Consider the following 22,276-nt stretch of genomic DNA (forward strand, 5'->3'; position numbering starts at 1 on the left):
TAATCGGGTACTTAATTGTTCTGAATAGCTCTATCTTCTTACCATTCTGTCTAGTAGTAATTCGACTACTTCCCTTGTGTTCTATAATAGTAATAGTACTAATCTTACTCTGGTAAAAAGGTAAGGGTATTCATAGCAGAGACTATGTGGAGCCGTGCCAAGTGCGACAAAGAGTTCCAAGACTCCGAACTGCAAACCCGGCGAGTGCGGGGACTGCCCGAGCGTCGACGGGCGGAATTTCCAGATTCGGTAAAAGCATGCATCGCGGTTAAGGCTGTGGCCTAGTCAATGCACGGACCCAGTATTATCCGGGAGAGGAGATCACGTGCCTCTCCAGGACCCCATCACTACACCTTCATTGTACTCGCAGTCCGCAAGCACACAATTGTGAAACACTCATCCTCTCATTGTCATCCTCCTCTACAAGAGTAATGGCACTACACGACGCCCTCCCATCATGTTGAACCCATTAGCTGAGCATAAGCAGCGACGAAGAAGTGGAAGCAAACATCGAATCAGTCCAGCATGAGCAAGCTATCTATGAGCGCTGAGATAGCTGCGACGGTGTTGTCCCCTTCTTGGGTTACTCGAGGAATGCCACTAAATCCTGCCTGATGGGAAATGGTGAACTACGTTCCTACTCAACTCAAAATCAACCATCAAAGTCTCTCCAACTCTCCTGGTTTCGTTCCATGGCTCCCTCATTGGCACAAGTTCATGATCGGCGGGTTATTTTCACAGACATTGCCACCCGCAAGCTCCTTCGAGATGTCGATTTGAAAGTCAAGATATGTGATTTTACGGAGTCCATGCTACCGCCTCTTGACACCTGTATGGAGACGGCTGACTGGGCAGGGTATTCCATAGATACAGATATTGGCCAGTTGGGAGCTGTGATATATGAAGTGGTGGTCGGAGAGAAATCCGAGTTTGATAACCATATTTAAGGATCTTCCGTTGGAGCTTAGCAGTGGTAGGGGTCACAAAGGGAGGCCCTTACCAGCACTGAGACTCACTGGCTTGGTCCAATTATTGAACGATGTTGGACGAAGGGTGCATTCGCCAGTGCGCACGACTTATGGGAAGAATTGGATTTCGTGGATATGGAGAACGACCAAGGCAGGCAACGTGGATTTTCCAGAAGCTTGATGTCGCTCTTGCATTCTGTTGATTTGTTCCACTGATTGGGGATCGCGCGCCCTGCAATCACGCTGGGGTTGGCAATAGGTGCTGTAGCAGGTTATATTGGGTGTCGGGAACGTAACTGAACTTAGTCTAGTCAAAATGTACTTGGGATACTATCTTTATCTCAGGCTTCCAGCTGCTCTAATTGCTATTGTCTAGTTATCTTTGCGATGTCTCAAAGCCTTCTTCTAGTAAATATTACTTCATGTTACATCTTGTAAAAAAAGCCCAGATAGTACTATCAGCCAGAAAATGGATTGCCTTATTTTACACAACGGGTGGACAAAGATTGACGAAGAGTTGACTGACCGACCCTTTCAATATCCGCGAAAGCTTGCACATCACCAAGTCGAATGGAAAGTCTACGGCATGCGAACAGCATCCTTTACCAGAACCTCTAGCAGTCGCATATCAAATATATCGTTTTCTATGTCTTATGTTCAGATTCACCATTGCCTCGATCTAATGACAGACAAATCTCATAGATTCCACTTCTATTACCAGCAAGCTAGGTATGAAGGCCTCGATACCGTTCCAACACTGCAACATTCAACGCCTTCCCAGAGGCGAGTGCTTCAAGGTCCCCTGTATAATTCAGCACTACGGCAAGCATTCCACAAAGCATGACAGCCGTTGATATGGGCCATCAAGGCCTTAGTACTAGTGACTGGCCAGCTATAACTCCGTACCGACATGCATGCCTTTAGGGCCCAGCTTCTCTTTTAAACTCCATCACTTGTACCCACCGACATAGCGATTCTAGCTCACGTTAAGCTTATGCTTGGCATACCCTTAACGTGGTCTGAATAATTGACTGGCTTCTATGAGCAACCTTCAAGCTCACTAGGAACTCTGGACCACGTCGAACTTGATTTAGGGCGAAAATCCCTAAGGTTGGCCAATTTCTTAGAAGTTCTCCAGGGTCAGCAAGCTAAAGCCTCCCGCAAGTGGTGATTTGTTTTGAAAAAAACCTATTCGAGACTTATTTTATGCATAGACTTAAACTACGATAAAGTTAGTTGTAGGAAAGGGTGGAGTATGACTACTAGGTAATCGTAGAATTAAAAGTGCGCAAGTACTTTTTCTGCTCAGAACCAAGGTATGCTGTGAAACAATGTGGCTCGCATGCAAGTCGCCAGATTCGTGGGAACGGAAGTTTGCTTTTGCTGTGGTGCTGTACCACAAGACCAATTTCCCGGCATGCGGACTGCAGGTCTCTAGTGTCGGTACTTATGGACTAGTTACAGCTTACCAGGGACCGAAGCTTCGGTTTCAAGTACAAGCTCTCTAGGCATATTCGAAGTGTTTTGACTTTCCCTGAGGACAGGCTATCAATGGGTTTTGAGTTCGTAGATGTGCTAAGATTGTTCATGAAGCAGATTGACCTGGTAGGTTGACAGTATTTGCAGCTCGATAGGTAGTAATTGCCTCAGTGAGTGTATAAGTTAAGGCCGGCAGTGGCATCGGAGAGCTCCAGCGACTAAACCTCATTCAGTCTAGAACCAGATGCAACTTCTGGGTCGGATGACTCCATCTCCAACAAATCAGACAACCTCAATTGGGGACCGACATCGGGTTGCAGGAAGAGACACAGCGGTCTGCATCTTGAATTGAGTCACAACAGGCAAACTCGGTAACGGCAAGGTCAAAAAATTTTCGGAACCCGCGGCGGGTGGAACTCTCCCCTTCTTTCTCTCTTCCCCTCTTTTCGCAGCCATATCGCAAGTACAGTAATTTGAGGCTAGAGCGGCTTTCTGGTCCCCGCCGCTCCGTGCACGATGCATCCCCATGCAGTCTTATGTGTCCCCGCGCCGCTGGCCAGATTTCTCTCTCTATAATTTCACGGATATCAATCCTATCATTCAAGAACCCTTCCGCAACCCCTCGCCTGCCTCCCAGGCTTCTCATTCTTTCTTCGCACGGAAAAGTTGGTTGAAAAAAGTTTGCTGCCTTTTTCTGGGTTTTCATGGTTCCTTAAGTACTTTTGGACAAACATTAGCTTTGATACACATTTCCTCACGATTATGACTGTCTCCCATGTGGCGTCCGATGCCACAGAATCAACACCGCTGTTGAATGGTCCCCTCACTCAACCATCTTATACCTGTCATTCCGGACACAATGAGGCTGATTCATGTCTATCCCCCTCAGCACTCACCGTCGGGGATAGCGCAGCACTGCTTGGTCTTACCAAGGTCGCCTCAATACCTCAAGGGCCTGATATTGAGCCCAGTTTAGAGGCACTTCCCCCAGCACCCGAGGATGATGGGAAAGGGACCAATGATCCAGAGGCGGGCCAGAGACAACAAGCCAGCGAATATGCCTCGCGCTTCATCAATGTCTCTCCATGGCGGTTCTGGCTCATCTTCGGGGGAGTCATGATGGGCTACATCATCGGCTTCTTCGATTCCACCCTGATGGCTTCTAGCCACCCAGTCATCACTTCGCACTTCCATGCCTCCAATTCAGCCTCATGGCTTTCGACGGCGTTTCTGTTGACATCTACAGCTTTTCTACCTCTGTTTGGACGCATCTCCGACACTGTGGGAAGAAAGCCAGTTTATCTCTTTGCAATCACCGTCTTCTTCCTCACCACAGCCTGGTGTGCGGCTGCCCAGAGCATGCTGAGCTTTATTGCAGCCCGGGCGTTCTGCGGCATGGGTGCCGGTGGCGTCTTCTCCATGGGCATGATTCTTTCCAGCGACCTCGTTCGCTTGGAGTATCGAGGGGTCTACCAATCCTACATCAACCTCTGTCTTGGCCTGGGTGGCTGTCTTGGGCTTGCATTTGGCGGTTATCTATGCGATAAAGTAGGATGGAGAGGCGCTTTCCTCGTACAGCTACCCTTCATCTTCGTCTACTTCATCGTGGCAGCCTGGACTGTGCCCGCCGACCTGGGCCGGAAACGAGCCAAGACGCAGCGTCTGACGTTTCTCGAGCTGCTGAAGAACATTGACCTTATGGGGTCGTTCCTCTTGGTACTAGCGGTTACCTCGCTCATTATGGGACTTAACCTGGGCGGCAATGTGTTCAGCTGGACCCATCCGATCGTCATCACCTCCCTCATCTCTTTCCTCGTCTTCGCGGTTCTTTTTGTTCGCTATGAGCGTAACGTGGAGCGCGGAGTCATGCCGATCTCGCTCCTGCTGAAAGAGCCGCGCGCCAGCCTCATCTTTGGGAACTTCTTCGGGGCGATCTCGGTCAATACTATGGTATTCAATGCGCCTCTCTACTTTCAGGCAGTGAAATTAGCCTCGCCTACGGACTCTGGCCTTCGGCTGGTCGCTTCTACACTTGCAGTAACCTTCTCGAGTGTATTAACTGGGTTTCTGATTACCTGGACCAAGCGACTGAAGCCGACAGTCATGATTGGCGATGTGTGTCTCCTTCTAGGAGGTATAGCAGCCGCCACCATAGGGGTGGAGACTCCGGATGTGGTTGCCATGATTTGCGTTTCATTGTCGAGCCTGGGCCAGGGGTTTGCGTTCCCTTCGCTAATGGTATCAGTTCTCGCGACCTCCGAACAAGAGGACCAGGCTGTGGCTACGACAACCTTGGGCTTGTGGAGAAACCTGGGATCCGTCATGGGGGTGGCAACAAGCAGCTGGATTTTCCAGAACAGTCTGCTATACCAGCTTGACGAAAGGGTTACTGGCACCAACAAGGACGAAGTGATTCTGCTGGTCCGTAAGTCCGTGCAAGCTATTGCTAACTTGGACCCTCTCAGCCAACACCAGGGTAAGTGGATTGAATCTAGGTCTTGTGGAGCAGCCACTAACGCCTTTGCAGTGATCGGGGCGTATGCCGCCGCTCTTCGGGTAACTTTCTTTTCCGCTGCGGTATGGGGTACCCTCATGCTTCTGCTTCATCTCCGCGTTCGCCTGCCCAGACTAGGAAGCAAGGCGTAATCGTTGTCCGCCGAGTCCGATATGTATCCTTCATGACGTCGCCTGCGAGAAGGCGATTGTCGCTGGCAACTGTAACGAGTAGAGTCCCAGCCGTGAGGCTGTATTCAAGACTGCGAGGTCGCATAGATCTTGAGATCATGCTGCGTGATCTAAGTGGTGGTACAAGGTGATATACCCTTTCAAAAGCATATTGAAACTTAAGTAGATAAGGAGTAGTAGATACTAGGTAGAATACAAGGATGTTGTTTTCCGCGGTTGGACCGGGGGTGTTTTGCACTAGACTAATTGGGACTAGCCTCTCGCCGACTTCCCCCGCAAATCTTTTGAGATCTCGGCCAGTGAGCCTTTCAGCCTTTCACCCATTTGTCCAGACATACAGAGGCGCTGTGTGAGCTGCATCTCCTTCGATGTTCGTATTCGAGTACCCTTGCTATGATCTCACAGGCTGACCTTTTTTTTCCATTCTAGATAAGCGTCCTCACCGTTTCCGAGCCTCACCTCAGCGGCCGATGCACATGCATTCAATTCCCAGACAGCGGTCATTTGTGAATCTTCCCTACACGGCAGACTCCCGCCAGTCACCCCATTCCTCCCGACGAGCCACTGCTGCCACATGTGAATCGGGTGTGCAGATCAGGAATAGCCTTCACGGCGGCTGTCGATATTGTCACAATGCAGAGTCACCGTCTCTGGGGCTGAATTGGGGCTTGTGGATGATCGCATCGGGTCGATAAACTACCTACAGCCTAGGATAGACATCATATGATAGACCGGTCTGCTATGGCCTCTACAGTCGACGACCATGTCTTGCCGACATTGGACCTTGACATTGCGCTGCACTTGACGGATGCTGGGGCTGTCGCGGATATGCCTGACCTGGAGCTGGACGAGCAGAGCCCCTTGTTAGCCGCTGAAGTCACCCCTCAAGGGACGACTCCGACGCCCTCTGACGAAGGAGGGGCTTCAACTCCCAATAGCACTTCTGTGAACACGCCCCGGACATTGGCTGGTCGCGGTAAACGGAAAGGCAAGGCCGCGACGAAGCCTAGGCGGGTCCGCACCGGCTGTTTAACATGTCGAGAGCGGCATCTGAAGTGTGACGAGGCCCTTCATCAATGCCAGAACTGCCGCAAATCGGGCAGGATATGCAGGCGTGGTATCCGCTTGAATTTTATAGATACTCAGACCGCGACGCCCCCGCACTGTGTGGTGCGCCTACAGGGCAATCGGGTTACCTTCCGAGACGAGTCTCGCATCATTGCGTCAGAATATGTGGGAGGATTTGAGAGGTACCCTCCACTTGTTGCCGAGGAGTCCGAGACTCCAGGCAAGACGGGGTCTCTGAACTCGAACACGCCCATCACAACTAAGGACAGCTACATGCAAGGGCTCGGGAATGTCCCGTCCGAGAATCTTGGCGCCTCGCTCAATAGCCTTCCTCCGGTATCTCCGTTTCCAGACCCAAGCACTTCATATGCCCCCTTCAGATCGACACGGCATGGCCATATCAACTCGACTAACCATACGTGCCTCAACAACCCAGAGGAGGTCTTTCTTCTGCAAGTGTTCGTGGAGGAAGTTGGGCTGTGGATGGACTCTATGGATGCGGTGCAACATGTGAGTTGAGCAGATCCTGATGAATGGCTCAAGCAAGCTAACACGTGCAGTTCACCCACGTCTTACCATTCCATGCGTTGGAGGAGCCAATGCTCTTCAAGGCTATTTTGGCCTGTGGGGCGCGGCATCTGTTTCACGTCAACACGTCTTACGGAGAGGAGAAGGCTGCCCTGTTCCATGATGAAGCTTCTCAGTATCTTCTGCGCTCCTTGCAGGATCCCGACCGCGATTCTGCATTATGTGCCACCACGGCCATTCTCTTGAACATCTACGAGCTGATGTCGGGTCGACCTATTCAGGGCATGAGTCATATCGCCGGAGCTAGAGCACTGATCAAAGAATGCAGCTGGGATGCGAAGACACCAGGTCTCGGCGGTGCATGTTTCTGGTTGAATGTGAGCATGGAGTTGATCAGTTGTCTGCACTTCAACTGGGCGCTTTCTTGGAACCCAGACTCTTGGGGGGTTGAGCTGGAGTTCGACCAGGCCCAGCCCAGCGTGGCCGGCAACGAAGAAGCGTGGACTCACAAAATGGTTTTTATCTGTGCCAAGGTCGCGAATTTCCGGTCAACGGGTCAGGACCAGGGCGTGGAGGATTCGATGAGTGATACACAGGTAAGCCAGCGTTACCAGGAATGGTGTATGTATAACGAGTGGTGCGACCAATGGGCCAGGGCCGTGCCGCGATCTATGATGCCGGTGGGCTATCTCCATTCGTGGCAGACCAACTCCAAGTCGGTGTTTCCGGAGATCTGGTAAGTGCGGTTTCGGGACCTGTAGTATGCTAGACTGACTGGGGAAGGCTTATCAAACGTTCGACGATTGTGGCGCAACTTCTTTATCATACTACTCGCCTCCTCTTAACCAAAACAAATCCTCTCGAGTCCGAGTTCAGCGCCGAGATGCAGACCATCCAACAAGGCCATGCGCGGGATATCTGCGGGATTGTTGCGCACTCCAAGGATCGGTGAGTTTTCTCTAGACTTAGTGCTCCTGCAAGCTGACCGAGTCTTAGCGGCGTAGCCAGCCTGTCCATCCGTTTCCTCGCCATCGCCGCGGGATGTCTCGTAACACGAGAAGCCCAGCACGAGGTCTTTGAGATCTTGGATAACATCATCAAGGAGACGGGGTGGCGGGCGGAGAATGTCAAGAACGAACTACAGGCGGCGTGGGGCTGGAGCAGCCATCATGGCCCGCCGATGGCCACGTCGGAGGAGATTGTGGCGATGTTCGGCAATGAGCAGCAGCAAGCTCTGCGACCCAGCCATATTCCGCCGGCTAGGATGACCGGGGCGGTCAATCCGCTCATGGCGACGGCGGATTTCTCGATGGAAAACCATCCGTATCAGGATCATTATGTTGCGCCGCATCGAGCGTTGGACTTTTCATTTGGGTTGTAGTCGGTTATAGTGGTTGTAGTATAGATTGAGGCTCTTGGCGTTTGCTTGGTACTGCGGTGAGAGGAGGTCTCTTTGGTGCATAGACCGTGCTTGTATGATATTTCAGCTCAATCCATTAGATTTCCTGTCTCGTTTGGTGTTACCAGTCTTAACCCATCGCAAAGTCATAAAAGCACATCCGGTGGAATCAGATACAGTAACCCTTCGATCTCGGCTTCCAGAAACGCCAAGACGCGTTTCCATTCCGCGTCCCAGAAACCCGAGCCAGTTTCCTCCATTAACTTGACATTTCCCCAACCTATATTCCCATATCTTAAATCCACACACCCCCTTTGAAAAACCTAGAATGCCATATCAAAACCCCGCAACACCAACCTACATCCTCCGCGGCCACGCGGCTCCCATCCACGCCCTCCGTTTTTTCGATCAGAACCGCCGCCTCATCTCCGGTGACGCCGAGGGCTGGATCGTCGTCTGGGATGTAGTCACCAAGCGGCCCGTTGCCGTTTGGAAGGCCCATGATGGTGCGATTCTGGAGGTGAGAGGTGAGATGGATGGCTGGACCGGGGGGACGGTGGTTTATACGTGAGCTTTTTCTTTCTTTCTTTCTTTTTTTTTCCTATTCATCTGGTGTGTGATCGCTATGCTAACTAATGAATGCAGACATGGTCGCGATCATAAACTTCGCGTTTGGAGGTATGCCCGGAGAGATGAGGAGGAGGGGGTGCTGGGGAGGGAGTTGCCGGTTGAGATTGCCGGTGCTGGTGCTGGTGCTGGAGCCGCTGCCAGTTCAGCTGCCCAGCCGTGGCTTTTGCATTCGTTGGCGGTTAATGCGTTGAACTTTTGCGCGTTTGGGTTGCTGTGCCTCCCTTCTCCTTCTCCTCCTCCTTCTTTCGTGTCTGTGGAAGAAAGCGCTAGCTCAGGGGAGATGCAGAGCGGAGCAGAGGTCCCTAGCACTGCGCCAATAGCAGCAACAACCCCAGCATCACCAGCAGCACCAGCATCACCAGCAGCAACCCCAGCAATAATCGCCGTTCCTAACGCCCTCAACTCCGGCGCCATCGACCTTTTCCACCTCCCCTCCGAGAAGCGCATCTGCACGATCCCCGCCGACTCCCAGGTCAAGACCGGAATGGTGATGGCTCTGTCACTGTTTCTCGCACCGCCCGGGGGTGGCGCGGGGGATGCTACGGGGTATTCCAGGAGGTCGTTGTTCCTAGCTGCAGCGTTCGAGGACGGGCATGTTCTGGTTCTGCGCTGTCAGGTACCACTATCAGCCCCAAGGGCCGCGGAAACCTCCGAAGAAGAGCAGCAATGGAAGTGGGAAGAAGGACAGCAATGGAAATGGGAGAAGCTGTATGCGAACCGCACCCACGATCAGCCGGTATTGGCACTCGATATCGCGCCAACTGGCGAATGGGTGTGTTCCTCGGCGGCGGATGCGCGGGTCGTCAAGCATCCTCTTACGCTCCTCGACTCTCCGAGGGCCAGCGCGGGGATTCAGACGGAGGCGATCAAGATCGTTGATACGCGGCATGCAGGGCAGCAGGGGCTGAGGGTGCGGAGTGATGGGAAGATCCTGGCGACGGCCGGGTGGGATGCGCGCGTCAGGGTGTACTCGGGAAAGACGCTGAAGGAAGTGGCGGTGTTGAAGTGGCATAAGGAGGGGTGTTATGCTGTTGCTTTGGCGGAGGTTCTCGAGAGTGGTGAGAAAGATCCTACATGCGACGATGAAGGCACAGGGAGCAGCCGCAGCCTGGCTGTCCTTCACCGACGACGAAACGAAAAGGTCCAACGCACCCATTGGGTGGCTGCTGGGTCCAAGGATGGCAAAATCTCCTTGTGGGATATCTATTAGCCTGCAACGAGTGCTTTTCATTGACTATTTACATGATAAATTCCAGCGGTTAAGCAAGGTTGAACTCGTTCGCCCCCGCCATATGCTCCTTCATCTTCGCTCTCATCTTCTGCGCCGCCAGAGATACATCCGTCGCGCCCCGAGAATTATCATCATCATCGCCCGCCTTCCGCTTCTTCCCTCCCACCGTGCTGCGCGCCGCCTTGAAGTCCTTCTTGGCGTCGCTCGTGCTCTGCCGCAGCCCCGGCACATTGATCTTGCTGGGTCGGTCGCGCAGCGCAAAACTCTTGGCCAGGTGGCCCAGGTGCAGCTCCTTGATGTTGAACATGTGGCGCTCGCTGGCGACGTGCGTCGCGTACGCCCGGATGTGCGACTGGTACGCCCGCCGCGCCATTTCCAGGTACTGCGGGTTGTCGACCGCCCACCGCTCGACGTCCATCTGCCAGTCAGTCGTCTTGACCTCCCAGTCCTTGCTCTGCGCCTGCACGTTCCCGCCAAACCCGCGCTTCAGGATGTCATCCGCGTTCAGTCGCTGCAGCGCCTTGCCCCCGTCGCGGTAGCCGCGCTTGAGGATGTCGACGTAGTTCTCCTCGCAGCCAGGCATTAGGAAAAGCAGGGCGCGGCCATCCCGACCAAGACGCGCTGTCCGTCCGATACGATGCAAGTGATCCTCCGCGCTGAACGCCGGATCGTACTCCACAACCAGGTCGACGTTGGGCAGGTCGAGACCGCGCGAGGCCACGTCGGTACAGATCAGCACCGAGGCTTCGCGGCTGCGCGCGAATGCGCCGAGCGTTGCAGTGCGGACGTGCTGCGGCAGCGAGCCGTGCAGTTTGTGCAGCATGACGGGATTGGAGGGGTTGGAGAATGCGGTGGCCAGTGCGACGGTGCCGTGCTCGTTGGCCTTGTGCTGCTGTTTCTTCTGCTTGTCCTCGTCGTCGTCGTCTTCGTCGTCCTCGCTCGAGTCAGAGTTGCTATCGCTGTCACTCTCGGGATTTTTCTCTGCCTCCTCCTCGTCCTTCAGCTTGCGCGTGAACAGCTCGAAGTGGAAATCCACAGAGTCCGCACACGACACGAACACGATTGCCTTCATCACGGAGCCCTTGCGCATGAACGTTCGCTTCATGAAGGCCGTCAGCGAGACCAGTCGCAGCTTGGCGGCGACGATCGCGTACGACTGCTTCAGCTGCGCGGGGACGCGGAATGCCTCGTCCTCGTCCTTGTGTTTCTGGGCGTCGGGGTCCTCGTCGGCCGGGTCCGCCTGCACATGGATAGCATCCTTCAGACTGATCTCGCCCAGTTTCTGCACGTTCATTTTGAGTGTCGCCGAACACAAGATTGTCGTCCGCTTCGTCGGCACACCCGGGATGCGACTCGGCCGCTGCCGTGCATCCAGCTTCTGAATAATCCCCTGCAGCTCCTTCTCGAACCCCAGCTCCATCAACCGATCGCCCTCGTCCAGCACCAACCACCGCACGTTACTCACGTCCAGCGCCTGCGTGTTCTCCAGGTGATCCGCCAACCGACCGGGCGTGGCGACAAGAATATTCAACCCCTTCCGCAACCGCGCCTTCTCAGACTTCTTCTTCTCACCACCGATCACCGTCCCCGCCACGATCCAGTGCGCGCACCGCAACAACCCCTCCAGCACGACCGCAATCTGCTTGCACAACTCACGCGTCGGCGCCAGCACAATAGCAAACAGCCCGCTGTCACGGTGCACGACCGACGAGTCTGCCGCAGACGCACTGCCCTTGGCCAACGGCATGCCCGCCCCCGCCGACGCCTTCGAGATCGTCATCAACCGCTGCACCAGCGGCAGCAGATACGCCATCGTCTTTCCCGACCCGGTCTCCGCCTGGATAAACGCATCACTCTCCTCCTTCAGCAGCTGGGAGATCGAGGCCTTTTGAATCGCCGTCGGCGCCTTTACTCCCAACTTGGTCAGCAAATGCGCCGCCAGCGTTTCGGAGAGTCCCAAGTTCGTGAACGTATCCAACCCATCAATCAACGGGGCATTCGTCGGCTTCGCCTCCTCCACCTCCTCCCCCCCGTCTTTGTTGTTAGTCTCCTCCACATTCTGCGGAACGGGGTTCTTTGTGAATAGCGACGAGACAAACGGCCGAGCCGACTGGTTTTGGGTCGTGTTGTGTTGCCGCGAGGAGTGTGGGGAAGGGGCTGCACCGGAGTCGTCCGTCCGTTGGCGCTTGACGGGTCGCGATGATGATACGGCAATGCGATTCGGGTTCTTGGATTCGGGTTTCGGAGCGTTGGGGTCGCGCGGGGTCTTGCGGTTGGCGGCGATTTTCTTTGCGCTGAGTCGGTCGCGCCAAGTGCCGCCTTTCACCTTCGTCGTGGTTGGTTTGAGGACGGTGTCGCCTCCTAGGGTGAAGTTTAGGAGGAGGCCGTCGTCGGCCATTTTAAGAGTAGGGTTTGGTGGGATTGTGTATGTGGATAGGGAAAAGACGGAGGATGGTGAAGGGAGATCCTGTTTTGTGGTTGAAGTTTTTCTTCTTTTCTTTTCTGAGTCCAGACTCTGTTTTGCGGCGGTCGGGGCGGAACTGCGGAGGGGGGGAGACTCGAGAGCTGCTGTTGGGTTGGGAAATTTTCCTCGGGCCGATGCACCTTCCGAACCCTCTGGCTGTGCCCTATTTTCCTTTTCTGGGGATTTACTTGGATGGATGGATCCCGTGATTTGCAGGTTACAGTAACCCTGATAAATGAATGTTTATATGTATGTAAATCTACTAGTTCACATTGTCTGTGAACATGTGTATCGAGTACTCTGGGTATATGTATGCATCGTGTAGTCTGCTCTTTGTACCTACCACCGAACTCTACACTCGCGGCGCAAAGATCAAATTATCGATCAACCGCACCGGCACCTTGCCCTCGCCCAGCCCGCAGTCCTCGCCGGCCCTGCTCTCCTCCAGCGGCGCCATCTTGATCGCCCCGCTCAGAATCGCCCCTTTGCTGGGGTCCACCACCTCCAGCTCATCCAGCGTATCCGGGTCCGCCAGGGAGATGTAGTCGACCTCGAACAGCGCGCGCTCCGCCGGCGCCAACCCCCGCTGCTCCGCAATCACCTCCTTCGTGACACGCTCCGCCGCCTCCAGAATCTGGCTGCGCTGCAGCTTCCCATGAGCGTGGTATTGCTCCGCCGCCGCCCGGAGCGCGCGGTACAGCACCAAACCGACCTCACGCCGCCTCTTCCCCAGATACACATTCCGCGAACTCATCGCCAGCCCATCCGCCTCGCGCACGGTCGGCCCAATCTTAATCTCCGTATCCACATGAAAATCCTTCACCATCCGCTTGATCACCACGGTCTGCTGCACATCCTTCTGCCCGAAATACGCCCGCTCGGCGCCCACAATATTGAACAACTTCATACACACCGTCGCCACCCCGCGGAAAAACACGGGGCGCGACGCCCCCTCCAGCTTCCTGCTGATGGGCGTGATCGTCACAAACGACCCATCCCCGTCGATTTCCGACGAGGGGGGAAGCGTTGGGTACATGACCTGGGCGGTCGGGGCGAGCACCGCCGTGATACGCCCGTGGGTGTTGTGGGCCGTCAATTCGGCGTTGAGTTGCTCCAGCTTGGCCACATCGCTGTCCCATGTCCGTGGGTAGCTGGAGAGGTCCTCGTTCACGCCGAATTGCGTGGGGTTCACGAAGATGCTGACGACCACGTCGGTGTTTTCCGACGCTGCTTGGCGGATCAGGGAGAGGTGGCCTTCGTGGAGTGCGCCCATGGTGGGGACCAGGCCGACAGTGCGGTTGGATTCCAGGATTTGGCGGCGGAGGGTGCGGAGAGGGGGGACGTCGCGGAAGACTTGGAAGGAGGTGGTGGGTTGCGAGGGGGCCATGGCGGCGGTTTTGAGGAGGGTTGCGGCGGCTGTTTGCGAGTATGTTAGACAGGTGGGTGGGATGAAGAGGGGGGCTATGGGATGAGACGTACTGGAGAATTGCCGTCGCCAGGTAAACATGGCTTGTGTTGTTTGCAGGGTGAACCTTGAGGTGAAAGAATGGTTTTCCGGTGTTGTTCGGCGAGATGCTTCTTTTGCGGCGTGCGGCGGGCGGTGGTCCCCGCTGTGGAGCTTCTACCGTTTCAGGTGCAAGTGACAGTGGCTGTCGTGTACGACCGACCGGTCACTGGTTGGGCTGGATGTTGGCGATGGCCTGAGAGCTCAGGACATCTGGAAAGAATGGCATGGATGCTTTGCGGTCCATCCCGAAACCATCGAGTCAAAGAGGTGGATGATCGTGCTGATGACTGCTGCGTTGAGCTCATCCTTTGCCTCTTGGCTGATGCGGACGGGACGGATGGTGCACACAGTGTAAACAATGCATACACTGCATACACTGCATACACGGCAATCTTCACGTGAGCAGGCTTACTTTCCCCCCTTCACGCCTCGGTCCCGCTACTCTGGGGAAATGTTGGGGGATGATCTCCCTCCCTCCCATTTTGGTACTCCAATTTCCCCTCTCTCCCCAGCGTCCACGCGCTTTCGGATCATGGCTTTGTCTGCCTATCCGCGCCCCCTAACCTGATCATGTTGCATCTCTCAATGCGTCAATGATAGTTCTTCAACTCGATTGTCACACTTGTCCAACCAAAACCACCTCCATAACACTATCCGGGTCCCCTTTACCCGCCGTCTGAGCGAGATGCCCTCCGACAACCCTTCGGTCGGCGAATCAGCCCCCGATCTCGAGATCGTGGGCAACAAAGTCACCATCCACCCCAGCGGCGTCACCGGCGGCCCGGAACCCCAGGATGATCAGATCCCCGAGCGCAATCTCGTCCGCCACATGGCGCGGTTCCGCGAGAACCCCTTCGACTTCCTCCGCGAAGTCAGTCTCTACATGTCCGGCACGGGCTGGCGCGCCTACAACGATGTCATCGGCCAGCCCATCTTCTACCCGGGCTTCTCCGACCGCATGAAGTCCCGCATTCTTGCCAGCCCGCTGCTCCAGGGCAAAGTGAAGGAGCTGGCCGAGCTGCGCCTGGCCGTCGAGGAGAAGGAGGGCTTGTTGGATGTGAACCCTGGGCCGCGGGAAGCCAAGAAGATTCATCGCAGAAACGAGCTTGAGGCTCATTTGAAGGAAGTGGTCGACTCGATGCTGGATAATATGATTTGCAAGATGGAGAGCAAGAGGTTTATTCGCGGAGCGTACTACGTGGCTACGCAGCTGCTGACCAGGGCTTATCATCAGGGTAGGTTTGCCATTCTGGGGAGGGTAAGGTAGTTTTATTGAGGCGGTTGCTGATCGGTCTAGGCATTCACGTATCCAGCGAGGAGGTCCTTCGCTTGAGATCCGTGGCGGAAGAGGCCGCGCGGAAGAAACGGTCCATCGTGTTCCTGCCCTGCCACAAGTCCCACGTGGACTATGTGTCGCTGCAGTTGATCTGTTATCGTCTGGGTATTGGGCTTCCGGTGGTGGTGGCGGGCGACAATCTCAACTTCCCGCTGGTGGGCCCATTCTTGCAGCATGCCGGTAGGATTCCCACCCCTCGTGTTGGTTTTGCGGTACTGATGGGCGCAGGTGCGATGTGGATTCGGAGGAGTTTTGGTAATGATCCGCTTTATAACACCGTCGTGCAGGCGTATATCGACACGCTTCTACAGCAGGGGTTCAATTTCGAGTGTTTTATCGAAGGTGGGCGATCCCGAACGGGGAAGCTTCTGTCGCCCAAGTTCGGGATCCTCAGTTTTATTCTGGATAGCGTACTGTCGGGCCGTGTGGAGGACACGATCATCTGCCCTGTCAGTACACAATATGACAAGGTCATCGAGACTGAGTACGGCGGTCGGGTCCTGGTTTAGTGGCGTATGCTAACAACCACCCAGGTCCTACATTAGCGAGCTCCTGGGTCAGCCGAAACGGAAGGAAAACCTGGCGGATTTTCTTTCGTCGTCTTCAGTCTTATCATTGAAGCTTGGTCGGGTAGACGTTCGCTTCCATGAACCATGGAGCTTGAAAGAGTTCATCACCCAGCAGTTGACGCGGCTGCCTGATCCGATCGGCGACATCGGAAGCCAGAAGCTAAGCACTGCCGAGAGAGGCCGCGTTTTGAGATCATTAGGGTATAGGGTCCTGTCTGATATCAATAATGTATCTGTCATGATGCCTACTGCGCTGGTCGGAACGGTCCTACTGACTCTGCGTGGTCGCGGTGTGGGCAAGGGAGAGCTTGTCCGACGGGTCGAATGGCTCTGTGAACGGGTCCGAGCCAAGGGAGGCCGCGTCGCGCACTTTTACCGATACCCTACTGAAGTTGTTGTGGACCGCGCGTTGGAAGTTCTGGGGCCGCAGATTGTCGGTAAGGTGGCAGGGCTGGTGGAGTCGACGTACTATGCGGTCGACCGCTTCCAGCTCTCCTTCTACCGCAACATGACGATCCATCTCTTCATCACCGAGGCCCTGGTCTCGGCGGCGATGTACACGCGAATCAAACAAGGCGGCGGGCCGTCCTACCAGCGAATGTCATTCCCTGACCTCTTGAATCAGGTCTCCTTCCTCTCCCAGGTATGTCCCTTGGTTCGGTTGCCGGCATTAGCTAATCGCAGCAGCTTTTCCGCGGCGAGTTCATCTTCCCTCCCGAAGGACTGACGACCAATCTCGACAAGACCCTCCGGGGTCTGGAGAAAGACAACGTGATCACCGTCAGTCGCGATCCATCGGGCAACCCGCTTACTGTTGAGCTCAGCGAGGCGGAGCGCCAATGCGGACGCGAGAACTACGACTTCTACTGTTTCCTCATCTGGCCGTTCATCGAAGCCTGCTGGCTGGGTTCTGTCTCGCTGTTGGGGCTCACGCCTCCGTCTGACTTTCCCAAAGATGTCTGGATTGATCTGGGCAAAGCACAAGACAATGCCCAGCTTGTAAGCCTCCCGCCTCCAAGACGTCTTCTAGAGGCAGACAACACTAACACAATACGAATAGCTCGGCAAAACGCTGTACCACCAAGGCGACCTCTCCTACTTCGAAGCCGTCAACAAAGAAACCCTGAAGAACTCGTACCAGCGCTTCGCCGAAGAAGGAATCATCCACATCGCCAGAAGCAAGGAATCCAAGGCCTCGTCCGTGCGGCTGGCGCCGGAGTGGACTCCGGAGCGCGACCCGGCAACTGGCCAGGTCCTCCCGCGCGGTCGACTGTGGGACTTTACCGAGTTGATCGCGCAATCCCGCCGGGAGGGGTGAGTCTTCCACTCGGATTGGTGGCTGGATGATACTGACGGAGACCAGGAAAAACCGCCGCGACGGTGCAACGGTTTCGTCGCGGGTGATGCGCATGTCCGACCTCGTGGGGCGGAAGTTATTCGAGGACGCGACTGGGCCGACGCCGGCGGAGGAGGTGGATTTCTCGGTGCAGCAGGTGAGGCGCAAGGCGATTGCGCCGGCGGCGAAGTTGTGATGTGAAGCGGGGGGTAGTTCTGTGAGTGGTGGAGCATAGAGGTTTTATACCCGTGGGTTTTGTTTGGATTGGGTTGTGCCTACGTAAGGATGTACTGTACAGACATTCGGTCACATCAGTCATTCCAGCAACCTGGATGTTGAGATATATGTACTTCAATGGTGGATGTTCTGGACCGAGTCACGACTTGATTGCAAAACCATGCCAGTGGTGGTCCTGCACGTATGATGATAGATTCCGATCCGGTGCATCTTGTGATATCCTTGACCAATGTCTAAGATACTCGCACAGCTGGCCATGAGTACGATACCAGAAGCAAGTTCTGAGCGTTCCCCGCATAACTCATTATAACTGAATGCAGTGCTGTTGAGTCAGTGCTCCTGGCCATTGCTTAGGACAGAATCTCATCTCAAGACATGGCAGCATTCCAATCATCTGTAGTACTGCGCAAAGTGACCGCACACAGTAATATAAATCAGACAGACATGTCGAGCGGGCCGTATCATAGTGCGAATTGAGCATACCCCCCAACACAGTGCTCCCAAACCACGCTCAGTTTCTCTCTGTTGTTGAGGAGTGTATCCTTTGTAAAGATCCTTCCATTGAGCAGAACCTGGTAGTACTCGCGGCCTATCTATGTTATCGTAGGAAGCTGCAGTACGTGATTGAATACGCCGGGCCACGGTCTCAGAACACCAGCTTCCCCCACAATACCTGCATGCTTAAGTGCCGTAGGACGCGCAGCATTACTAGAAGCGCATGAACAAATGAGAATGTGTGGACCTGATCCAGAGGTATCCCGTCGAGGATGTTCCTGCGGCGACAATGGGCTGATCGTGAGGGGCGCGCACCAAGACACCTCAGAAGCATCAAGCTAAGCACTACACTAGGCTCTTTTCTTCCCATCGCACCTCCAGCCCGAATCAGAAGTTCCGGTGGTCCGACGAGATCCTCGTGGCAGTGGCAGGGACAGTGGCCTGGTATGCTCGGATATACACCGTAGCTGGGAGCACTGGGGCCTAATCCAGCCACCCCTGCTGTACATTAGACGAGGTATAAATACTGCGAAGGTGACAGGTGGGAGGTCGTGCAGCAGCGCAAGCAATCCAAAGAGAACAAGTCTTCCTGGGAACTGGTTCATTTCATTCTTCCTCCGCCTAACTGTGACTGTCACTCCAACCCGATACTCTATCAAAATGACCCGTCCGACCCGTCCGCAGAACGTTGGCATCAAAGCCATTGAGGTGTATTTCCCCAGTCGCGTATGTCGTCCACTGGCAGTCTGTCCAATCCCCCCTTCAACAGCAGCCACTGACTGACTGGGACCCTTGAGGGAGAACAGTATGTCTCCCAATCCGCACTGGAGAAATACATGGGCGTCAGCGAGGGCAAACACACCATCGGCCTGGGACAGACGAACATGAGTGTCTGCGATGATCGCGAGGGTATGCTTCAGTCATCCTAACCCTATTCCTCTCCATCCTGCTCTGTCGATCGGGATACTACCTACCCACAAGTCGTTCCGGGGGAGAACCCCCGGACCCCCCTTCCTTTCAGCTTCCTGGTCACTCCCCACCCTCAGCCCCAGGCAAGATTCACAAAGACTGAAAAAAAATAGACATCAACAGCCTAGCCCTAACAACCGTCTCTCACCTCCTCACCCACCACGCCATCCCCCCTACCTCGATCGGCTACCTCTCCGTCGGCACCGAATCCCCCCTCGACCGCTCCAAATCCACCAAAACCGTCCTCATGCAGCTCTTCCACCCCTCCAACCCGGACATCGAGGGGGTCGACACCTCCAACGCCTGCTACGGCGGCACCGCCGCGCTGTTCGCCGCGGTGGCCTGGCTCGAATCCTCCGCCTGGGACGGGCGGGACGCGATCGTCGTCTGCGGGGACATCGCCGCGTACCGGCGCGAGGATGCGGCGGCGCGCCCGACAGGCGGGGCGGGGTGCGTGGCGATGCTGATCGGGGCGGAGGCGCCGGTGTGTCTGGCGGGCCCGCGCGCCTCGTACATGCGGCATGCGTGGGACTTCTTCAAAGCGGACTTTGCGCGGGAGGGCCCCTTTGTGGATGGCCCGGGGTCCGGGAGGTGTTATTTGGAGGCGGTGGATGCGTGTTACCGTTCGTGGTGCGAGAAGGTGCTCCGGGAGGAGGGGGAGGAGGAGGGGGCGGAGCAGAGCGGGCCGGGGACCGGGGGCAGACAGGTTGGCATCGATGCGTTCGATTACTTCCTCTTCCACGCGCCGAACTGCAAGCAAGTGGCCAAAGCGTACGCCCGGCTGCTGTGGAATGACTTGCTGCGCGCGGGCGAGAGCATCCTCCCCCCGGAGCTGCGGGGGCTGGTCGACGGCGACAGGAAGGTGGATGACGAGAGCACGCGCGCGAACAAGCCGCTGGAAAAGGCCCTCATGCAGTTGACGCAGGCCCGCTTCGAGCAACGCGTGAGGCCCGGGTTGCTGCTGCCCGCCCAGTGCGGGAATATGTACACCGCTAGCTTGTACTCCGGGCTGGCCAGTCTGTTGGCTTCGGTCCCCAGTGAGCAGCTCCAGGGGAAACGCATCGGGATGTTCAGCTACGGGAGCGGGCTGGCCAGTTCCCTGTTCACGGTGACGATCAGGGGGGATACGAGTGGCATGGCGCAGCGGTTGGATCTGCACAGGCGGCTGGCGGCGCGGGTGTCCGTCGAGCCCGAGGTGTGGGATGAGATGTCGCGGCTGCGCGAGGGGGCGTACCAGCAGAAGGATTATGTGCCCAAGGGAGAGGTGGAGGCGTTGCTGCCGGGGACGTATTATCTAAAGTATGTGGATGCGGTGTTTCGGAGGGAGTATGAGGTTAGGGTTTAGCTGGATGGATGGATGTGTACAGTGTCGGTGGAGCTACAGTAGTGAGCAAGCACAGGATAGTGGATTGGATCTTGGAGAGTATACTGTCGCTTTCCTCCATGCAACTATCACCAAATTAATGGTTAATATTTGTGGAAAGGTGGATGGTGGCAGGAATGCTACACACCCTGCGAATCGCTGGATATCTGGCCGAAGTACTACTCCGTGCGACGGACCAGCAGGGTTTCCCCAACATTAGCTTGTCGAACCAGGTTTCCGCCCGACTGCACAAAACAGGATGAAGCGTCTGATTTAATTCGTGGTAGCGAGTAGATACTGCAGATATGACAGGCCAGCCAGGGATTCCATCCATGGTTCATCGAAGAAGGTCGAGTCTCTTGACGTCAGGATGCGAAGGTCAAAGTCGACTTCACTGCTCTTCAAAGAATACAATAAGTTAGTGCACACTGCAGTCCGTCTCTACTACTAATACGTCTACTATACTACGAATCCACGAAGAAGTACTATACACCTGCTCCCACCATCCCTATACAATATACCATTCAAACCCCAACAAACATGTGGCGTACAACCACCCTCCAACGGCCCCTCTGTCTCACTGCCCTCCCTTCTCTCCGCCAGAAACCCATCTGTCGGGCACTGCAAAAACGCAACCCCCACATCAGCGCCCACCCCGCTTCCTCCTCCGCTTCCTCCTCCTCCTCCCCATCCTCCTCCATCCGCCCCGACAAACACCCCGAATCCGACCTGGACCGCCACCTCCTCAGGCCCCTGTCCACCGAGACCTCCAAGTCCGGCACCGACGACGCGGCCGCCCACCACCCGTGGTCGTTCGATCCGACCATCACCGACCCGGAGCTGGAGCTGCAGGCCTCGGACGCCGAGTGCGCCCTCGACGATTATCGAACCGACGACCCGCTGTACGTCAGTCCGGGGAACCCCGAGGTCAGTCGGTTTCTGGACCCGATGGCGGGCGGGGCGGCGCACAATGCGGTGAAAGCGGGGTGTTCCGGGATGGGATGGGTGCGCAAGGGGCATGTGGTGAAGGTGAAGAAGGGACTGGCTGGGGGGGAGACGATGAAGGTGTGGAGAGATGTGAGGGTGGTGGGGGAGAGAGAGAGATCGAGGGAGAGGATGAAGGGGAAGGGTTGAGTCTGTGTGTGGTGTATGCGGAGGACAGTGGTGGGTGTAAGTTTCAAACAGAAATGGGACGGGAGATTATTTTGTTTGGCGTTGTTGATATGGTATGATTGTTGATTGATAATATATAAGTTATATCAAGTCATTCATTGATAAGTATACATTATGCAGATGTTAGCATTATGCCGTGTAATTATTTTCAGTACACACAGTAGCAGTACGGAGCTACTTAGGACTACTAGCATGGAATAAATAAACTACTTCTTGACCCATCACTGCCGATCCCACTAAGACTTATATTAACATCCATGCATTCTAGACCATTGGTGTTTGGCCAATGCAGCGCCACGCGATCTTAGTCAGCCATCCATCCATTACGTCAGTGCTTTTGATCCGGATGGTGGCCTTGGCATCGCCCCCCCATTGTTGCTTGTCACTCCTTGACAGTTAACGGGTGATTCGGTAGTGAGCCAGGAAGTGAGTCTGTTTGCTGCACCGAAAAGAATTCTAGCTGGCATGAAATCAACCTGACTCACGTAGCGAGAACCTGAACCGACACCGATTCATAAATTGGACTCATACGCCACCGTCATCAGTCCTGACCCCCAGATACATCGATACGTCACCCACGCAACGGGGAGCGGGCGGGAGCTCCAATTTAACTCGTGGTGTGGCTTGGCTTGATAAATTCTCCGAGAGGTGAAAGGTGGAGCCTGGCTGGCTGGACTGGACGGAGCCGTCATGATCTCATCCGTGGGCAGTGACAGGAGTACAGAGTACTGCCAGGTACAGTACCATTGTCTACTATAGTAGTCCGTTCATCCCAACGCACAGCATGCAGCAAGACTGTGACTATCGTCTAAAAATCAGTTGCACACTCATCATCATAA

General features: G+C 55.3%; 10 protein-coding genes across 10 annotated transcripts; 7 read left to right on the plus strand and 3 right to left on the minus strand.

Moving 5' to 3' along the window:
- The first annotated feature begins 403 nt into the window (after window positions 1–403).
- Window positions 404–1,368, plus strand: BP01DRAFT_124844 (uncharacterized protein). The gene has a single exon (XM_025570433.1). The coding sequence runs from the start codon at window positions 615–617 to the stop codon at window positions 945–947; it is 333 nt and encodes a 110-aa protein (XP_025428815.1). The 5' UTR covers window positions 404–614; the 3' UTR covers window positions 948–1,368.
- A 1,495-nt stretch (window positions 1,369–2,863) lies between these two features.
- BP01DRAFT_345889 (putative MFS multidrug transporter) lies at window positions 2,864–5,331 on the plus strand. The gene is made up of 2 exons (XM_025573611.1): window positions 2,864–4,923; window positions 4,975–5,331. Exons 1-2 carry the CDS (start codon window positions 3,210–3,212, stop codon window positions 5,091–5,093), a joined length of 1,833 nt encoding a protein of 610 aa, XP_025428816.1. The 5' UTR covers window positions 2,864–3,209; the 3' UTR covers window positions 5,094–5,331.
- Window positions 5,332–5,449: 118 nt separating this feature from the next.
- BP01DRAFT_359071 (Zn(II)2Cys6 transcription factor) lies at window positions 5,450–8,199 on the plus strand. The gene is made up of 5 exons (XM_025575581.1): window positions 5,450–5,502; window positions 5,562–6,710; window positions 6,761–7,464; window positions 7,512–7,676; window positions 7,725–8,199. The coding sequence occupies exons 2-5, from the start codon at window positions 5,874–5,876 to the stop codon at window positions 8,107–8,109; spliced, it is 2,091 nt and encodes a 696-aa protein (XP_025428817.1). The 5' UTR covers window positions 5,450–5,502; window positions 5,562–5,873; the 3' UTR covers window positions 8,110–8,199.
- Window positions 8,200–8,421: 222 nt separating this feature from the next.
- Window positions 8,422–9,967, plus strand: BP01DRAFT_345894 (WD40 repeat domain-containing protein; the record flags this gene model as incomplete). The annotated part of the gene is made up of 2 exons (XM_025573612.1): window positions 8,422–8,694; window positions 8,773–9,967. The coding sequence occupies exons 1-2, from the start codon at window positions 8,456–8,458 to the stop codon at window positions 9,965–9,967; spliced, it is 1,434 nt and encodes a 477-aa protein (XP_025428818.1). The 5' UTR covers window positions 8,422–8,455.
- On the minus strand, window positions 9,958–12,513 carry dbp7 (putative ATP-dependent RNA helicase). Its single transcript, XM_025575582.1, has one exon. The coding sequence runs from the start codon at window positions 12,384–12,386 to the stop codon at window positions 10,017–10,019; it is 2,370 nt and encodes a 789-aa protein (XP_025428819.1). The 5' UTR covers window positions 12,387–12,513; the 3' UTR covers window positions 9,958–10,016.
- Window positions 12,514–12,699: 186 nt separating this feature from the next.
- Window positions 12,700–14,271, minus strand: BP01DRAFT_345898 (pantoate--beta-alanine ligase PAN6). The gene is made up of 2 exons (XM_025573613.1): window positions 13,932–14,271; window positions 12,700–13,868 (listed from the first exon to the last, which is right to left on the minus strand). Exons 1-2 carry the CDS (start codon window positions 13,957–13,959, stop codon window positions 12,805–12,807), a joined length of 1,092 nt encoding a protein of 363 aa, XP_025428820.1. The 5' UTR covers window positions 13,960–14,271; the 3' UTR covers window positions 12,700–12,804.
- Window positions 14,272–14,427: 156 nt separating this feature from the next.
- On the plus strand, window positions 14,428–17,783 carry BP01DRAFT_359074 (lysophospholipid acyltransferase family protein). Its single transcript, XM_025575583.1, has 7 exons — window positions 14,428–15,194; window positions 15,257–15,475; window positions 15,524–15,779; window positions 15,829–16,507; window positions 16,552–16,863; window positions 16,925–17,178; window positions 17,228–17,783. The coding sequence occupies exons 1-7, from the start codon at window positions 14,645–14,647 to the stop codon at window positions 17,394–17,396; spliced, it is 2,439 nt and encodes an 812-aa protein (XP_025428821.1). The 5' UTR covers window positions 14,428–14,644; the 3' UTR covers window positions 17,397–17,783.
- Window positions 17,784–18,717: 934 nt separating this feature from the next.
- BP01DRAFT_359075 (hydroxymethylglutaryl-CoA synthase) lies at window positions 18,718–20,672 on the plus strand. The gene has a single exon (XM_025575584.1). The coding sequence runs from the start codon at window positions 19,149–19,151 to the stop codon at window positions 20,244–20,246; it is 1,098 nt and encodes a 365-aa protein (XP_025428822.1). The 5' UTR covers window positions 18,718–19,148; the 3' UTR covers window positions 20,247–20,672.
- A 132-nt stretch (window positions 20,673–20,804) lies between these two features.
- On the plus strand, window positions 20,805–21,586 carry BP01DRAFT_425268 (uncharacterized protein; the record flags this gene model as incomplete). Its single annotated transcript, XM_025579738.1, has 1 exon — window positions 20,805–21,586. The coding sequence occupies one exon, from the start codon at window positions 20,805–20,807 to the stop codon at window positions 21,396–21,398; it is 594 nt and encodes a 197-aa protein (XP_025428823.1). The 3' UTR covers window positions 21,399–21,586.
- BP01DRAFT_359076 (uncharacterized protein) lies at window positions 21,579–22,256 on the minus strand. Its single transcript, XM_025575585.1, has one exon. It carries the CDS (start codon window positions 22,127–22,129, stop codon window positions 21,950–21,952), a length of 180 nt encoding a protein of 59 aa, XP_025428824.1. The 5' UTR covers window positions 22,130–22,256; the 3' UTR covers window positions 21,579–21,949.
- Between the last annotated feature and the right edge of the window lie 20 nt (window positions 22,257–22,276).

The sequence above is a fragment of the Aspergillus saccharolyticus genome (genome assembly GCF_003184585.1).
Source record: "Aspergillus saccharolyticus JOP 1030-1 unplaced genomic scaffold BP01scaffold_31, whole genome shotgun sequence".
In the NCBI taxonomy this organism is placed as follows: Eukaryota; Fungi; Ascomycota; class Eurotiomycetes; order Eurotiales; family Aspergillaceae; genus Aspergillus; species Aspergillus saccharolyticus.

Bases quoted from the DNA above. Each gene is read 5' to 3' on its own strand.
- BP01DRAFT_124844 (XM_025570433.1), top strand. From the start codon at position 615: ATGGGAAATGGTGAACTACGTTCCTACTCAACTCAAAATCAACCATCA.
- BP01DRAFT_345889 (XM_025573611.1), top strand. From the start codon at position 3,210: ATGACTGTCTCCCATGTGGCGTCCGATGCCACAGAATCAACACCGCTG. The intron at 4,924-4,974 runs GTAAGTGGATTG...ACGCCTTTGCAG, and splicing joins CCCTCTCAGCCAACACCAGG to TGATCGGGGCGTATGCCGCC.
- BP01DRAFT_359071 (XM_025575581.1), top strand. From the start codon at position 5,874: ATGGCCTCTACAGTCGACGACCATGTCTTGCCGACATTGGACCTTGAC. The intron at 6,711-6,760 runs GTGAGTTGAGCA...TAACACGTGCAG, and splicing joins CTATGGATGCGGTGCAACAT to TTCACCCACGTCTTACCATT. The intron at 7,465-7,511 runs GTAAGTGCGGTT...TGACTGGGGAAG, and splicing joins TCGGTGTTTCCGGAGATCTG to GCTTATCAAACGTTCGACGA.
- dbp7 (XM_025575582.1), bottom strand. From the start codon at position 12,386: ATGGCCGACGACGGCCTCCTCCTAAACTTCACCCTAGGAGGCGACACC.
- BP01DRAFT_345898 (XM_025573613.1), bottom strand. From the start codon at position 13,959: ATGTTTACCTGGCGACGGCAATTCTCCA. The intron at 13,869-13,931 runs GTACGTCTCATC...ACTCGCAAACAG, and splicing joins CTGGCGACGGCAATTCTCCA to CCGCCGCAACCCTCCTCAAA.
- BP01DRAFT_359074 (XM_025575583.1), top strand. From the start codon at position 14,645: ATGCCCTCCGACAACCCTTCGGTCGGCGAATCAGCCCCCGATCTCGAG. The intron at 15,780-15,828 runs GTACGGCGGTCG...ACAACCACCCAG, and splicing joins GACAAGGTCATCGAGACTGA to GTCCTACATTAGCGAGCTCC. The intron at 16,508-16,551 runs GTATGTCCCTTG...TAATCGCAGCAG, and splicing joins AGGTCTCCTTCCTCTCCCAG to CTTTTCCGCGGCGAGTTCAT.
- BP01DRAFT_359075 (XM_025575584.1), top strand. From the start codon at position 19,149: ATGCAGCTCTTCCACCCCTCCAACCCGGACATCGAGGGGGTCGACACC.
- BP01DRAFT_359076 (XM_025575585.1), bottom strand. From the start codon at position 22,129: ATGACGGCTCCGTCCAGTCCAGCCAGCCAGGCTCCACCTTTCACCTCT.